The sequence below is a fragment of the Bubalus kerabau genome, chromosome 18 (assembly GCF_029407905.1).
Source record: "Bubalus kerabau isolate K-KA32 ecotype Philippines breed swamp buffalo chromosome 18, PCC_UOA_SB_1v2, whole genome shotgun sequence".
NCBI classification, from domain to species: Eukaryota; Metazoa; Chordata; class Mammalia; order Artiodactyla; family Bovidae; genus Bubalus; species Bubalus kerabau.
In genome coordinates, this window is record NC_073641.1 from 34,506,311 (window position 1) to 34,524,371 (window position 18,061).

The window sequence follows — 18,061 nt, forward strand, 5'->3', positions numbered from 1 at the left end:
GAGGGCTCAAACAAACCTTGTGCTACTGTATAAAAAAGGTCTTCATGACCCAGATAATCACTCACCTAGAGCCAGACATCCTGGAATGTGAAGTCAAGTGGGCCTTAGGAAGCATCACTGTGAACAAAGCTAGTAGAGGTGATGGAATTCCAGTTGAGCTGAAAGATGATGCTGTGAAAGTGCTGCACTCAATATGCCAGCAAATTTGGAAAACTCAGCAGTGGCCACAGGACTGGAAAAAGTCAGTTTTCATTCCAATCCCAAAGAAAGGCAATGCCAAAGAATGCTCAAACTACAACACAGTTGCACTCATCTCACACGCTAGTAAAGTAATGCTCAAAATTCTTCAAGCCAGGCTTCAACAGTACATGAACTGTGAACTTCAGATGTTCAAGCTGGATTTAGAAAAGGCAGAGGAAGCAGAGATCAAATTGCCAATATCCGCTGGATCATGGAAAAAGCAAGAGAGTTCTAGAAAAAAACATTTATTTCTGCTTTATTGACTATGCCAAAGCCTTTGACTGTGTGGATCACAATAAACAGTGGAAAATTCTGAAAGAGATGGGAATACCATACCACCTGACCTGCCTCTTAAGAAATCTGTATGCAGGTTAGGAAGCAACAGTTAGAACTGGGCATGGAACAACAGACGGTTGCAAATAGGAAAAGGAGTACGTCAAGGGTGTATATTGTCACCCTGCTTATTTAACTTATATGCAGAGTACATCATGAGAAATGCTGGGCTGGAAGAAGCACAAGCTGGAATCAAGATTGCCGGGAGAAATATCAATAACCTCACACATGCAGATGATACCCAGAAAGTGAAGAAGAACTAAAGAGCCTCTTAATGAAAGTGAAAGAAGAGTGAAAAAGTTGGCTTAAAACTCAACATTCAGAAAACAGAAATCATGGCATCCGGTCCCATCACTTCATGGCAAATAGATGGAGAAACAGTGGAAACAGTGACACCCTTTATTTTTCTGGGTCGAAAATCACTGCAGATGGTGACTGCAGCCATGGAATTAAAAGATGCTTACTCCTTGGAAGGAAAGTTATGACCAACCTAGACAGCATATTCAAAAGCAGAGACATTACTTTGTCAACAAAGATCCATCTATTCAAAGCTATGGTTTTTCCAGTAGTCATGTATGTATGTGAGAGTTGGACTATAAGGAAAGCTGATTTGAGAGAACAGCATTGAAACATGTATATTATCATATGTGAAACAGATTGCCAGTCCAGGTTTGATGTATGAGACAGGGTGCTCAGGGCTGGTGCACTGGGATGACCCTGAGGGCCGGGATGGGGAGGGAGGGGGGAGGGGGGTTCAGGATGGGGAACATATGTACACCTATGGATGATTCATGTCAATGTATGGCAAAAACCACTGCTGCTGCTGCTGCTAAGTCGCTTCAGTTGTGTTTGACTCTGTGTGACCCCATAGACGGCAGCCTACCAGGCTCCCCTGTCCCTGGGATTCTCCAGGCAAGAATACTGGAGTGGGTTGCCATTTCCTTCTCCAATGCATGAAAGTGAAAAGTGCAAGTGAAGTCACTCAGTCGTGTCCGACTCCTAGTGACCCCATGGACTGCAGCCTACCAAGCTCCTCTGTCCATGGGATTTTCCAGGCAAGAGTACTGGAGTGGGTTGCCATTACCTTCTCTGGGAAAAACCACTACAATATTTTAAAGTAATTAGCCTCCAATTAAGAGAAATAAATTAGTTTAAAAATGAAAAAAGAAAGCTGAGCTCTGAAGAATTGATGCTTTTGAACTGTGGCATTGGAGAAGACTCTTGAGAGACTCTTGGACTGCAAGGAGATCCAACCAGTCCCTCCTGATTGAAATCAATCCTGAATATTCATTGGAAGGACTGATGCTGAAGGTGAGACTCCAATCCTTTGGCCACCTGATGCGAAGAACTGACTCATTTGAAAAGACCCTGATGTGGGAGGAGAAGGGGATGACAGAAGATGAGATGGTTGAATGGCATCACAGACTCAATGGACATGAGTTTGAGCAAGCTCCAGGAGTCAGCGATGGACAGGGAGGCCTGGCGTGCTGCAGTCCGTGGTATCACAAAGAGTTGGACACAACTGAGTGACTGAACTGAACTGAACTTAACCACTTCCTGGGATGTGCACTTGGACTTCCTGCTCAGCCCCTTCAAGATTTCACTTGTCTCATATAACTATGTCATGTATGTGTGCCTGGTAAGTGACTTACCAGTCCAGTTGTGTCTGACTCTTTGTGACCCTATGGAATATAGTCTGCTAGACTCCTTGGTACATGGCAATTTTCCAGGTAGGAATACTGGAGTGGGCTGTCATGCCCTCCTCCAGGGGATCTTTCTGACCCAGGGAACCAATCCGTGTCTCTTATGTCTCCTGCATAGGCAGGCCAGTTTTTTACCACTAGTGCCACCTGGGAAGCCCCTCACTATGTCATAAATTAACCTTATATCCAAATACAGTTCTTCCTCCATTTAAATCCCAATAAACCCATTCTAAAGAGAAAATATTCTAAGTCATCAGTATATCAGTACACCTAACTTATTGAGCTTTGTAGCTTAGCCCACCCTGCCTTCAACGTGCTGAGATTTATATTGGCCTACAGTTGGGCAAAATCATCTACCACAAAGTTTATTTTGTAATACAGTGTTGATTAGCTCATGTAATTTATTGAATACTGTGCTGAGAGTGAGAAACAGAATGGTTCTATGGGTACAGAATGGTTGTAAGAGTGCTGGTTGTTTACCCTCATGATTGCGTGGCTGATGGAGCTGTGGCTGCCTCTGCCCCGTGTCACGAGGATGTTGTACTGCAGATCGCTAGTCTGGACAAAGATCAAAATTTGAAGTATGGTTTCTGCTGAATGCATATGACTTTCACACAACTGTAAAGTTGAAAAATTAAGTCAAACCATTTTTAGTTGGGGATCATTTGCACTACATTTTCTTTTGTTTTGGTACACTTGATATTATTACAGTACATATAAAATCATAAGCTTTTATTATTGGTGGTTTAGACGCTAAGTCATGTCTGACTCTTGCGACCCCATGGACTGTAGCCTGCCAGGCTCCTCTGTCCATGAGATTCTTCAGGCAGGAATACTGGAGTGGGTTGCCATTTCCTTCTCCAGAGTATATTGCCGACCCAGGCATCAAACCCAGGTCTCCTGCATTGCAGCCAGATTCTTTACCAACTGAGCTATCAGGCCACTGGTGAAAGTGAAAGTCTCTTAGTTGTGTCTGACTGTTTGCTACCCCATGGACTATACAGTCCATGGAATTCTCCAGGCCAGAATGCTGGAGTGGGTAGCCTTGCCCTTCTCCAGGGGATTTCCCAACCCAGGGATTGAACCCAGGTCTCCTACATTGTAGGTAGTTTCTTTACCAGCTGAGCCACAGGCAATTGTGGCTATAATTGAGATGAGTATATTTAAATTGAGAGTAAAGAAGAGAAATACTGTTTGGAAAATAGTTGCAACTTCATTTTTTAAAATTAAATTATAGTTGACTTATAATATTATTACTTACAGGTGTCCAGTAAAGTGATTCAGTTACACATCTGTGTGTGTATGTGTGTGTGTGTGTGTGTGTGTGTGTGTGTGTGTATATATGTATATGTATATAAATTTTTTTCAGATTCTTTTCCCTTGTAAATTATTATCAGATATTGAATATAGTTCCCTGAGGTGTACATTAATACTTTGTTGTTAATTCTATATATGGGCATCCCTGGTGGCTCAGATGGTTAATAATCTGCCTGCAATTCAGGAGACCCGGATTCAATCCCTAAGTCGGGAAGATCCCTTGGAGAAGGGAATGGCTACCCACTCCAGTATTCTTGCCTGGAAAATTCCATGGACAGAGGAGCCTGGGAGCTATATATTTATATATACATATATATATTACTTTGCCAACAAAGTTCCGTCTAGTCAAGGCTATGGTTTTTCCAGTGGTCATGTATGGATGTGAGAGTTGGACTGTGAAGAAAGCTGAGCGCCGAAGAATGGATGCTTTTGAACTGTGGTGTTTGAGAGGACTCTTGAGAGTCCCTTGGACTGTAAGGAGATCCAGCCAGTCCATTCTGAAGAAGATCAGTCCTGGGATTTCTTTGGAAGGAACGATACTAAAGCTGAAGCTCCAATACTTTGGCCACCTCATGCGAAGAGTTGACTCGTTGGAAAAGACTCTGATGCTGGGAGGGATTGGGGGCAGGAGGAGAAGGGGACGACAGAGGATGAGATGGCTGGATGGCATCACTGACTCGATGGATGTGAGTCTGAGTGAACTCCGGGAGTTGGTGATGGACAGGGAGGCCTGGCATGCTGTGATTCATGGGGTCACAAAGAGTTGGACACGATTGAGCGACTAAACTGAACTATATATATATATATATATATATTCATCTTTTTCAGATTCTTTTCCACAATAGGTTATTATAAGATATTGAATATAATTCCCTGTTGTATACAGTAAACCCTTGTTGTTGAGTATGGGATTAAGAAATACAAACTATTTTGTATATGATAGTGTGTATTTCTTAATCCCATACTCCTAATTTATTACCCTGTCCCTTCCCCATTTGTATTATTTTTTAGATTCCACATATAAGTGATATCATATAATTTTCTATTTCTCTGAGTTACTTCACTCATGATAATCTCTAGGTCCATTGATGTTTCTGCAGATGGCAATATTTCATTCTTTTTTATGGATGAGTAATATTTCATTATGTATAAGAGTTGACTCATTGGAAAAGACTTTGATGCTGAGAGGGATTGGGGGCAGGAGGAGAAGGGGACAACAGAAGATGAAATGTCTGGATGGCGTTGCTGACTCGATGGACGTGAGTCTGAGTGAACTCCGGGAGTTGGTGATGGACAGGGAGGCCTGGTGTGTTGCGATTCATGGGGTCGCAAAAAGTCGGACACGACTGAGCAACTGAACTGAACTGAACACATGTATACACTATATCTTCTTTATCCATTAATCTGTTGATGGATACTTGGGTTGTTTTGATGTCTTGGCTGTTGTAAATAATGCTGCTGTGAATGTTGAGGTGCATGTATCTTTTCAAATTAGAGTTTTCTTCAGATATATGCCCAGGAGGGGTGTTGCTGGATCATATGATAATTATTTTTAGTTTTTTAAGGAACTTCCACACAGTTTTCCGTAGTGGCTGCACCAATTTACATGCCTACCAACAGTGTAGGAGGGTTCCTTTTTCTCCATATCCTCTCCAGCATTTATTATTTGTAGACTTTTTGATGATGGATATTCTGACTGGTGTGAGGTGATACCTCCTGATAATTTTGATTTGCATGTGTCTAGTAATTAGTGATATTGAGCGTCTTTTTCATGTGCCTGTTGGCTGTTTGTCTTTTTTGGAGAAATGTTTATTTAGGTTTTCTGCCCATTTTTTGATTGGATTGTTTGGGTTTTTTGATATTGAGTTGTATCAGCTGTTTGTATAGTTTGTAAATTAACCCCTTGTTGATTGCATCATTGGTTGCAATTTCATTATTAGAGTTTTATTTTGACAGTTTATTTTAGAATTGTCAGTGAGATTTCAGAAAATGAAATTTCAGATTCAGAAAATGAAAAATATTTGTAGTACATTGATGTCTTCCATGAAATACACATTTGTGGACATGACTGAACAACTTCATTTTCACTTTTCACTTTCATGCATTGGAGAAGGAAATGGCAACCCACTCCAGTGTCCTTGCCTGGAGAATCCCAGGGATGGAGGAGCCTGGTGGGCTGCAGTCTATGGGGTCGCACAGAGTCAGACACGACTGAAGCGACTTAGCAGCAGCAGCAGCAGTATACCTCTCTAATGAATTCTTGGCCTTAGACTTCTTTTAACCATTAAAATGTTTTAACATGAGTTTGTGGTGCTGTAGGAGAAAGGTCAGATCTCTCTTCAGGTATGCTAGAAAAATATTGGCTACTAAAGGCACTGCTGCTGCTGCGTCGCTTCAGTCATGTCCGACTCTGTGCAACCCCATAGACGGCAGCCCGCCAGGCTTCCCGTCCCTGGGATTCTCCAGGCAAGAACACTGGAATGGGTTGCCATTTCCTTCTCCAATGCATGAAAGTGAAAAGTGAAAGTGAAGTCGCTCAGTTGTGTCTGACTCTAGCGACCCCATGGACTGCAGCCTACCAGGCTCCTCCGTCCATGGGATTTTCTAGGCAAAAGTACTGGAGTGGGGTGCCATTGCCTTCTCCCACTAAAGACACTAAGTAAGATAATATCTTTGAAAGTTCATTCAGATTATCTTTAATACCAGAGAGCTTCAAGATGCTTTAATATGTGTGTTTCTCTATTAGGAATATAGTAGATTTTTCATTAGCAAAAGATTACATATGTCTTTCTTTTTTCTTGTGTGAGGCCTTGCCCTTTTCACTTTTTTATCATTAGTGTCTGAGACACAGTAGATAAGGGGTACATGTTTACTGAATTTATGAACTGGAAAGTATATGGCAGGAAAGACACTCTTTTAAGATTTATTTGTTTATTTTATTATTATTAGTCTTTTGGCTGTGGTGGGTCTTCATTGCTGCACGAGGGCTCTCTCTAGTTGCAGCGAGTGGGGGCTGCTCTTTGTGGGCTGTGGGCTTCTAATTGTGGTGCCTTCCCTTGTGTGGAGCACGGGCTCTAGGCATGCAGGCTACAGTAGTTTCTGCACATTGGCTTCAGGTGTTGTGGCTCTCAGGCTCGAGAGCACTGGCTCGGGAGTTGTGGCGCATGGGCTTGGTAACTCTATGGCATGGGGGAATCTTCCTGGGCCAGGGATCAAACAGGTGTCCCTTGCATTGCAAGGCGAATTCTTAACCGCTGGACCACTAGGGAAACTAGGAAAGACACTCTTATGATAAGCTATCTAACCACATTTTTTGAGGCATAAACACTAAATTTGTTCCTGGTCAGGTGATAACCTCAGCTGAGTATCTTATGCTCTGCTGGGTTGCTATGCCAGCTTGCTAGTCCAGAAATAAACCAATAGCTAAATACACATGGTGTCCAGAGCCAAGATAAACAAATACAGAGAGGTTATCTCCAAACAGAGATAAGTTCAAATGTGTAATGGGTTGGGAGACTACATAGAGATCAATGAAAGTGTGGTTGGAAAAATTCCCAAGTCAGTGAATGGCCAACTGTATTGTGTTTTATGGTATGGACCTCAGTACTTGGAGGGAGTTTCAGATTTGTTAAAACTAAAAAGCAAATGGGTTATATCCACATTCGTGGATTCTTTTACTATATACAACTTTACAACTTTATATGGACAGGGCTCCAGAGGATATCAATGGTATTGTTACATTAGATAATTGAGAGAATTTACCAAAGAGACTCTTTCTAAAGGAAGAGTCAGGGCTGAGGGAAGGCAAACATGAGTATTGAAGAACCTTAGAGTTAGTAACAGTGGAGAGCTGTTATCACCAGCCCTGGCCCTGACGGGGCAAGGGGATGGGGGCTGTTAGAACCCAGAAGAAAGTCTTTTGGAGAGGGCTATCCAGTGTGCTGCAGGTGCCAGGGAGAGAGCTAAGGGAACAGAAGTCCTGACATCATTCTCCCCACACTCCCCTGATCCTCCTGGTGGTGCCTTTGATTGGCTGGACCCAATCAAAAGTGGATGGACTCAATAGAAGCCAGAGGGCAGGGGACCCCATGATTCAGTCTACACAGGGCAGCCACCCTAGGCGTGGGGCAGACTGGAGGTTGAAGAATGGATCTGGAGGGACATATAGCAAATATCCAGCTTGAAGACTTAATGATTTTCATTTTTATTACTAAAGAACCAGTGAGGAGGGGAAAGTGAAATGAAGCAATAAACTCATTTGACAGATGTCAAGAAATGTTTATGTAAAACCCTATATGGGGAAAGAGTTTCCGAGAGAGATGGAAAGGCCAGTGTAAGGGCCTCCATGCAGAATGCCTGGTGTATTTGAGGGACTGTAAGGAGGCCGGCAGAGGCAGAGAATTGAGCAAAAAGAAGAATGGGAGGAGTGAGGTCAGAGGTGTGAAAGGGCATTTCAACCCATCCTAGGGGGCCACTCTAGAGAGAGACCTTTACTTTTACTCTGAATAAATGGGTACAACTGCAGGGTTTCAAGCAGAGCAGTGACATGATCTGACATATTGTAGTTTGGGCTATCATTTTGTGAGTAGATCGTAGAGGGAGGGAGTAGAAGCAGGGAAGGTTACTGTGGTATCCAGGCAAGATATGGTGCCAGTTCCAGAGAGGGAGTGAGAAATGCTCAGATTCTGGGTGGATACTGAATGCAGAGTCAGGATTTTCCAGAAGAGCTGACGTGGAACCTGTGTGTCAGGAGTCACTCCCTGAGTTTTGTTCTTAAGATCTGTAAGATGGGGCTGCCATCAAGTGAGCTGGAGAAGGCTGTAGGTAGAGTTGAATTGAGGGGAATAGAATTGTTTACCCAAAGAACTGGGAAATTTTTTAATGTCTGTGTGTGTCTGTGCGTGCTCAGTCATGTCCGACTCTTGCAACCTGATGGACTGTAGCCCACCCAGCCCCTCTGTCCTTGGGATTTCCCCGGCAAGAATACTGGAGTGGGTTGCCATTTGGGAGAAGGGAATAAACAGAAAGTGTAAAGCCTTGTGCATAATCAGTGTTTGGAGAGGCTCTTTAGTGATTTGGAGCCTTCTAGTGGACAAGTATATTATTAATTTTCAGGAAATTCTCCCCACATTTCAAAACTGCATTCCTGAAAATACTTGCTATTTAGGCTTTAGTTTCCTTTGGAAGGGCTTCCCAGGTGGCTCAGTATTAGAAAATCCACCTGCCAGTGCAGGAGATGCAGGAGATGTGGGTTCGATCCCTGGATCAGGAAGAGTCCCTAGAGAAGGGAATGGCAACCCACTCTGGTATTCTTGCCTGGAAGATCCCATGGACAGAGGAACCTGGAGGGCTACAGTCCATGGGGTCACGAAAGAGTTGGACTTAACTGAGCACATAGGCAGCCAAGTTTCTTCAAGTAAGAATAAAATCTGCAAATATATATACATATCTATATATATATTTGGCCACACTTCATGGCTTATGGGATCTTAGTTCCCCAACCAGGGATTGAACCCGGGCCACCATAGTGAAAGTGCCGAGTCCTAACCACTGGACCATCAGGGAACTCTTCTATGCAACTATTTCCTTACACCCATGGTGAGTGGGAATTGTTATTAGATTCAGTATTGGAAGACTTGGACTATGAAACAGATCTATCAGAAAGTTGACAGGTACCTACCTGGACTGCTTTAAGGTGTTTACTGTATCTGGACTGCCTGGGGAAGGTTATAGGCTTGGAAATGACACATTATGAGAATTAGGAAAGAATTAGGTGAGTGCAAATAATTACTTGTTGGCATGAGAAGGATTAGGATGTGAAGTTGAATGAGGGAGAAAAGGAAGTTGTTAGGAGTAATGTCAGTGATTTGTCATATAAAATCTCAAGTTTCTGAATGTGAGGATGTTAGTGTTCCTTCGGATGTCCCTTTGATTGTTAGCCGCTTGTGTTTTCTTTCTAGGGTTGACAACTTTGGTTTGGGCCTTTTACTTCGATCCAAGCAGATAAAACGCATGGTCTCTTCCTATGTGGGAGAAAATGCAGAATTTGAACGACAGTATTTATCTGGCGAATTAGAAGTAGAGCTGACACCACAGGTAAAAAAAAAAAAAAAAAAAAAAAAAAAAGTTTTTTTTTTTTTTAATAATACAAAGTTATTTTGAAGTTTAGCTTTTTCCTTCTAGAAATTTCATTGTGTAAGAGAGGTAAGATAGAATGCTGTTTTGCCAAACCGAGAAAACTTGTTTATAAGTCACACCTCTTGACTGCTAGAGGACTAATGTTTTGTTGCTATGCACTGTAAAAGAAAGTATTTCTAGTGAAAATATCCAGGCTTCAGGATAAAATGTTAAATTTGGCACTGGAATGTGAATTTCACTGTGGCATGCAAAAGCACTCACTGAAATGTTTGAAGATTGTCCTAAAAGTCAACTCCTACTAATCATAGAATTAGAAATTTATGCAGAATCTGGTCTTGCTGAGACATATCAGGAAAATAAAGGTCCCAGTTCAAGTAGACCCTTGTTTTCAGGTTAGGACAATATTAAACTCAGCATTGTTAATATCGAAGCCTATTCTCACTACTGGTTAGGCAGGCAGTTATCTAGTCTGAATATGATGCACTCATCTCACACGCTAGCAAAATAATGCTCAAAATTCTCTAAGCCAGGCTTCAACAATACGTGAACTTCCAGATGTTCAAGCTGGTTTTAGAAAAGGCAGAGGAAGCAGAGATCAAATTGCCAAAATCCACTAGATCATTGAAAGAGCAAGAGAGTTCCAGAAAAAAACATCTATATCTGCTTTGTTGACTATGCCAAAGCCTTTGACTGTGTGGATCACAATAAACTGTGGAAAATTCTGAAAGAGATGGGAATACCAGACCACCTGACCTGCCTCTTGAGAAATCTGTATGCAGGTCAAGAAGCAACAGTTAACACCGGACATGAACAACAGACTGGTTCCAAATAGGAAAAGGAGTACGTCAAGGGTGTATATTGTCACCCTGCTTATTTAACTTATATGCAGAGTACATCATGAGAAATGCTGGGCTGGATGAAGCACAAGCTGGAATCAAGATTGCTGGGAGAAATATCAATAACCTCAGATATGCAGATGACACCACCCTTATGGCAGAAAGTGAAGAACTAAAGAGCCTCTTAATGAAAGTAAAAGAAGAGAGTGAAAAAATTGGCTTAAAGCATTCAGAAAACGAAGATCATGGCATCTGGTCCCATCACTTCATGGCAAATAGATGGAGAAACAGTGGAAACAGTGGCTGACTTTTTTTGGGGGGGGCTCCAAAATCACTGCAGATAGTGACTGCAGCCATGAAATAAAAAGATGCTTACTCCTTGGAAGGAAAGTTATGACCAACCTAGACAGCATATTAAAAAGCAGAGACATTACTTTGCCAACAAAGGTCCATATAGTCAAAGCTATGGTTTTTCCAGTAGTCATGTATGGATGTGAGAGTTGGACTATAAGGAAAGCTGAATGCCGAAGAATTGATGCTTTTGAAGTGTGGTGTTGGAGAAGACTCTTGAGAGTCCCTTGGACTGCAAGGAGATCCAACCAGTCCATCCTAAAGGAAATCAGTCCTGAATGTTCATTGGAAGGACTGATGTTGAAGCTGAAACTCCAATACTTTGGCCACCTGATGCGAAGAGCTGACTCATTGGAAAAGACCCTGATGCAGGGAAACATTGAAGGCAGGAGAAGGGGAGGACAGAGGATGAGATGGTTGGATGGCATCACCAACTCAATGGACATGAGTTTGAGTAAACTCCGGGAGTTGGTGATGGACAGGGAGGCCTGGCGTGCTGTAGTCCATGGGGTCGCAAAGAGTTGGACACGACTGAGCGACTAAACTGAACTGAACTGAACTGAACTGAATATGGTATAACTAGACCATATGTTAGGGTATGTTTCAGCAAGTGTTTAGGGCTAGAGTTATTTCCCTGTAGGAAAACTGGGTGGAAAGGCAGGTGGTGGTGAGAGCGCAGCTGGGGAAATTAGATTTGAAATGACTAGTACCTAAAAGGGAGACAAAGTGATCAGAAGAAGATGCAAAGTCATTTTTCATACAGCTGTTCCTACTCTTAAACAAAATTTGAATTTCTCTTGGCTTTTTAAAAACCGGTTTAGCTTTATGTTGTAGTCTTTGTTGTTTGTATTTTTCCTTAATTAGATAACATAGTAGATAAAATACTTAAGAGAAGGTTTAAAATACATTCTAAATAACTGGAAATTTTACATTATTATTATATAATCATGATATTGTTATTTATGATAAGATTCAGGCTGTACCTACATGTAGCACACAGTAAAACACAATATTTTATTGTATGTTTTTAAATGTATACAGTTAAAGTTATATACTTCAGATTTGAAAATTGATTTAAAAGTATTACAAATAGACTTGTAAAATATGATGTTGAGAAACCAGTGGAGACATGGAAACCGAGAACATGAGTATACAAATAAGCAGTTCCATTACAAATTAAGGATTAAAAATAGAGAAGTTGTTGTCTAGAGAGTCAGTCATTGTTTTGCATTGATCTTCTAGCCTGCAGTGTTAGTGAGGTAGACCAATATGCCCTGCTAGGGGTGGTTTAGATGGATAAACACCTAGAGAGCAGGGACCGTGTGGCTAAGTATTTGCGTCCACAGACATAAGTGTGCTTAATGGACTTTTGATGCAATGTTGTTTGCTCGCTTGTAGGGCACGCTTGCAGAGAGGATTCGTGCAGGTGGGGCTGGAGTTCCTGCATTTTACACCAGCACAGGGTATGGGACCCTGGTGCAAGAAGGGGGGTCACCAATCAAATACAACAAAGATGGCAGCATTGCCATTGCCAGTAAGCCGAGAGAGGTAAGATGCATGGATTCCAGGTGGACTCATTGGGTAAATAAGTATAAAATCATACCTGGGCAGTAACATACATATGCTAGGTACAATTTCTAGCTAACACTGAACATCTGCTAGTAATTAAAGTCACGTAGAGGAACCAAAATAAACAAATGAGAAGGAAAACTAATCCATAGAAATGAGAGTCAAGATTAGTTTTATGGTAGGTTTTAAGAAATTTAGGAGTGTGTATAATTACTGATTATGTTTACATGGAAAATAAAATACAGCTACTTTATTTAATACCATAATATGTATAATATTAAACTCTTCATGTTCAGGCCCCTTCTGGACATGATTGAAGAGCGGAAAAAAAGCTAAAGAAATCACAAATTTGTCTATAATCTTAAAAAACAGAGAATGGTTATAAATATATAATATGAGTAGAATAAATACCAAGTTTATATTATCTTCTTTATCCTTCATTTTGTACACTGGACACATTTGAGCCTTAGACTGAATAACAGTTTTATTTAAAGTGCTGGATAGGATGGAGTATCTTTATACTAGGTAACTTTCCTCACACATTAGAAAAGAATAGAACTCTAGATACAGGTATTTGAGATATTCAGGAGCCAGTTTTAAAAATGACACAGGCCAGTATTTCATTGCTGTATTTTTGGTATCTTTCCCTTCTCTCTGCCCACATGGCTCATGAGAGTTAACAAAAGTCATGGACTGCTGAACTTATCTCTAGAGAAGTGAGAACTTAGTATATCAAGGGGTCTTGTCACCTTTCTTCGTATAGGGATGTTAGCTGTGCCCTTCGGGGTTTTGGGGGAAGATAAAGGTCGTTGCTCTCATCCCCCTGCTGTCCCATGTTTGTCTCCAGCAGCGTCCTTCGTCCTTAGCTGTGCCTTTTCTGCTTAGGGTTACCTATATTGACTCAAAGCTTTTGTTAACGATTTTTATACTCTATCTTGCTTCTTGCCTAATTAGGTTTAAAAAGTTTTCGCAAAGAAAAAGACAGGAACCTAATTATTAAGATGGATCCTAGTTAATGTAGATTAGGATAGCCAGCAAAATCTGGTGAATGCTTTGAGGACTTGCTAGAAGTTGCATCATTAACTCACCCTATGAAAACAAAGGATAGACTAGAATCTCTCCTGAATGCCTGGGTTCATTTCAGCCTGGAGTCAGGTGTAGGCATCTAGCAGTTTTGTGATTTTGTCTGAATCCCGAGGAATACAACAGATAATCTCTAGAAATGATTCTTGTTAGCCAACTTTATTTTCCTTGATTATGATGGGAAGAGGAAATGAGTGAATTCCTTGGATTAGTGATAGTTATTTGAGGTCCTTCTGTTTGCTAAGCACTAGTCCAAACGTGATTGGAAAAAGGGGTCCTTTAGGCCAAGTCCCCCTGTAGTGGGGGATCTGACAAAGAATGAAGAGACAAATTCAAAATGTAAGAAATCAAGTAGGGCAAAGGCAGAGAGGGTGCTGAGTGGCCAGGAAGGTGTGTTCCAGGTTGGGTCAGGGGAACCTCTCTGAGAGGTGATGTTTGGTAGAGACCTGAATAAGATACGAGAATGAGCTGGGTGATGATTGTAGGCTGTGCTCTAGTCAGAAGAAAGAGGAAGGACATGGTCCTTGGCAGGCTTGCCGAGTGTGTGCAACAGCAGGGCAGTGAGACTGGAACAGAGTGAACGAGGCAGAGAGTGGTAGGATTGGAGATTGAAGAGAGGCAGGAGCCAGGTCACATGAGCTTGGGCTTCACTGAGAGTGGTGAGGGGTTGAGAGTGTTGAATAGAAGTGGGAGAGTGATGGGACCTGAGCTATATTTTGGAAAGATCACTGTGGCTTTTGGGAGTGGGTTTTTTTTTTTAGCATCAAAATATCACTCCATCTTTTTCTCAATCCTGAAAAGGAGAGCTTTTCAGTTGTTTTTCTTTTGGATGAACATTATCTATATTTAGAGAGATGGGAGTGGGTTTTTTTGTCGGAGACCCAGAAGTAGAAGCAGCGAGAGAGATGAGGGGCTGTTGTATTAATACTGATCCAGTTGGAAGTAGAAGGTGATTTAGATTGAGGTGGTGACAGCGGAATTTGTGAGAAGTGGTTGCAGTTGGGAAATACACTAAGAGTAGAGCCAACACGATTTACTGAGTAAGAAAAGACACGAATCAGGCATGCTGCTTATTGAGATGGGCCAAGTATGAGAATTAACAAGGAGCTCTTTCTGGACTTGAAGTGTTTAAGAGATTCATTGGCCTCCAAGAGTAGCTACTCAGTAGGCTTTAGGTCAGCTCAGGGAGGGTTGAGAGCTGGGATAGGAACTTAGGAGGCATCAGCAAGTGAAATTTGCTCGGTCATGTCTGACTCTTTGCAACCCCATGGACTATACAGTCCACAGAATTCTCCAAGCCAGAATACTGGAGAGGGTAGTCTTTCCCTTCTCCAGGGGATCTTCCCAACCCGGGGTTGCACCCAGGTCTCCCGCATTGTAGGCATGTTCTTTACCAACTGAGCCACCAGGGAAGCCCAAGAATATTGGAATGGGTAACCTATCCCTTCTCCAGCAGATCTTCCCAACCCAGAAATGATCAGCACGTGGTGTTTAAAACCATGGGACTTGAGTGATGAGGGCTGGAGTGCAGAGAACACCTCTTTTGCATTTAAGGGTTTAGAAGAGGCCTGGCATTTAAAGATTGAAAAGAGGAAAAGAAGCAGTGAATAAAATGGGAGTGTCCAGTGAGTAAAGAGGAGATCCAGGGGAGGTGATTTGGAAGTTGGAAACTTTTACAAAGCAAGGAGTGATCAACTGTGTCAGAGAGTGAAGGAGCTGAGTAATAGGACTGGAAGTTGACCATTGCAGTTGAAAATGTGGAGGTCATTGGTGACCTTAAACGGTGATTTTTTTGGAACAGAGGATTTTTCTGGAATGGTGAAAATTTGAATGGAGTGGATTCAGATGGAAAGATGAGGACATGGAGACTGTGAAATGAGTGACTCAAGTGAATATAATAGCTAGTTTGACAAAACCAATTCTGTCCCTGTTTTTAAATTTTAAAATAGCTAACACTTAGCAACTGCTGATATGTAGCCCCTTAAGGAAGTCATATAATTGGAATAGAAAAAAATGTCAGTGTTTTTACTTTGCCCTGAGTTGGCATATGTTCAGATGTGTTTTTCTAGGTCTGCATGGAAAAGACTCAACTATCATCATTAGTGATGACTGAAATTCATAAGACTTAAAAAAACTAAGGCAGGAGGAGAAGGGGACAACAGAGGATGATATGGTTGGATGGCATCACTGACTCGATGGACATGAGTTTGTGTAAGCTCCGTGAATTGGTGATGGACAGGGAAGCCTGGCATGCAGCAGTCCATGGGGTCACAAAGAGTCGGACATGACTGAGGGACTGAACTGAAAAAACTATTGATGTGTATCTTACAAATATCCTTTATATAATTTATCTAAGTTCATATTAATATGATCCTCATTCATCTGTGATTCCCTAAATTCATTCATTTTTTTCTGACATAATGTGTCATAATACCTTTAAGGAAACTGTTCTGTAAGAAATGATTTTTGTTTTAATGTAAATCAAAACTACAGTGAAGTATCACTTCACGTTGGTCAGAATGGCCATCATCAAAAAGTTTACAAATAATAAGTGCTGGAGAGACTGTGGAGAAAAGGGAACCTATACTGATGGTGGAAATATAAATTGATGCAGCCAGAGCGGAAAACAAGAAGTTAAACTAAACATAGTTACTGGTCATAATGGCTGTCATCAAAAAGTCTACAAATAATAAGTGCTGGAGAGGCTGTGGAGAAAAGGGAATCTATACTGATGGTGGGAATATAAATTGGTGCAGCCAGAGTAGAAAACAGTCCCACTCCTGGGCATATATGGAAAAGATAAAAACCCTAGTTCAAAGAGATATATGCACCCCAGTGTTTTATAGCAGTATTATTTACAGTAGCCAAGAAACAGAAGCACCCTAAATGTCTATCGACGTGAATGGTTAAAGAAGATGTAGTACATATATACAATGGAATATTACTTAGCCATAAAAATGAATTAATTCCATTTGCAGTAACATGGATAGACCTAGAGCTAAATGAACTCAGTCAAATACAGAATATCATATGATATCACATATGTGGAAACTAAAAGATTGATACAAGTGAGCTTATTTACACAACAGGAATAGACTCACTGACATAGCAAACAAACTTATGGTTACCAATGGGTAAAGTTGGGGAGACGGATAAGTTAGGTGTTTGGGATTAACATATACACACTATTATATAAAAATAAATAACAAGAACCTACTCTGTAACACAGGGAGCTTTATTCAATATCTTATAATAACCTATAATGGAAAATAATCTAAAAAAGAATATATGTATGTATATGTGTACATGTGCTGTGCTTAGTCACTCAGTCATGTCTGACTCTTGGTGATCCCATGGACTGGAGCCCACCAGGCTCCTCTGTCCATGGGGATTCTCCAGGCAAGAATACTGGAGTGGGTTGCCATGTCCTCCTCCAGGGGATCTTCCCAACCTAGGGACTGAACCCAGATTTCCCGAATTGCAGGTGGGTTCTTTACTGTCTGAGCCACCAGGGAAGCCCAAGAATACTGGAGTGGGTAGCCAATCCCTTCTCCAGGGGAACTTCCCAGCCCAGGAATAGAACTGGGGTTGCCTACATTGCAGGCAGATTCTTTACCAGCTGAGCTACCCAGGAATCCCATATATATACATATATGGGATATCTGAATCCTATATCTGGGATTTGAATCACTTTGCTATATACCTGAAACTAATGCAATATTATAAATTAACTATGATTTTTTTAAAAAGTTTCTTTTTTTAAACCATAGTTTAAGAAAAGTATATGTACCCAAACTGTCTCTCAAAACTTTCTGTAAAATGCATGCAGTTTTTTTTCCACTAGGAGGCGCAGTAGGAATGAGAATGGACTTCAGCCTTCAAATGGCTTCCATCCCATGTGGTGATGGAGTGTGATGTTGATTTTGTTTCCTCTGTTTGTTTCAATTCCCAGAGCTAAGTCCCCATGAAGAAAAAGGGAACAAAATGCCACAGCATAGTTTTGCTTTATGCTTTTTCTCCCCATCTCTTCCATTTGGAGTAGAATTAAAAGTCAATAAACATACAAAAAATCAATAACCTTCCATTAGAACAGTAATGACAGAAAAGAAGGTGTAATAGAATAAAATATAATAGTCATAGTGGTCATCAAAAACCATGAAGCACCTGTGAGTAAACCTAGAAAATACATACAGAGCTTTTTTGGGGGGAATTGTAAAACTATTGAAGGAGGTAAAAGAAGACTTTAAAAAATATAGGCCTATAATATGCTCACAGGTGGGATATGGCATATCAGTTCTCTTCCGATTAGTCTATAAATTCTAGGAATCCCAATTAAAATCTCAGCAGATGATTATGAATTAATTAGGAGAGAGGAATGGATTTTTATAACTATTTTAGGTAGGAAAATAATGCATTGCCCGTTTCATGCAACTATATAGTTTTTTTCTAGAGTGGAGGGAAACTGAAAGTGTTAGTCTCTCAGCCGGGTTG

At 41.2% G+C, this 18,061-nt stretch overlaps 1 protein-coding gene across 3 annotated transcripts in view; it reads left to right on the plus strand.

The window, feature by feature from the left end:
* OXCT1 (3-oxoacid CoA-transferase 1) overlaps nucleotides 1-18,061 on the plus strand; it is a 166,749-nt gene that overhangs the window by 19,834 nt on the left and 128,854 nt on the right. For all 3 annotated transcript variants that reach the window (XM_055555079.1, XM_055555078.1, XM_055555077.1), the window contains exons 4-5: nucleotides 9,554-9,689; nucleotides 12,317-12,466. In XM_055555079.1, the coding sequence (XP_055411054.1) occupies nucleotides 9,554-9,689; nucleotides 12,317-12,466 (286 nt within the window). The remainder of the gene's footprint in view (nucleotides 1-9,553; nucleotides 9,690-12,316; nucleotides 12,467-18,061) is intronic.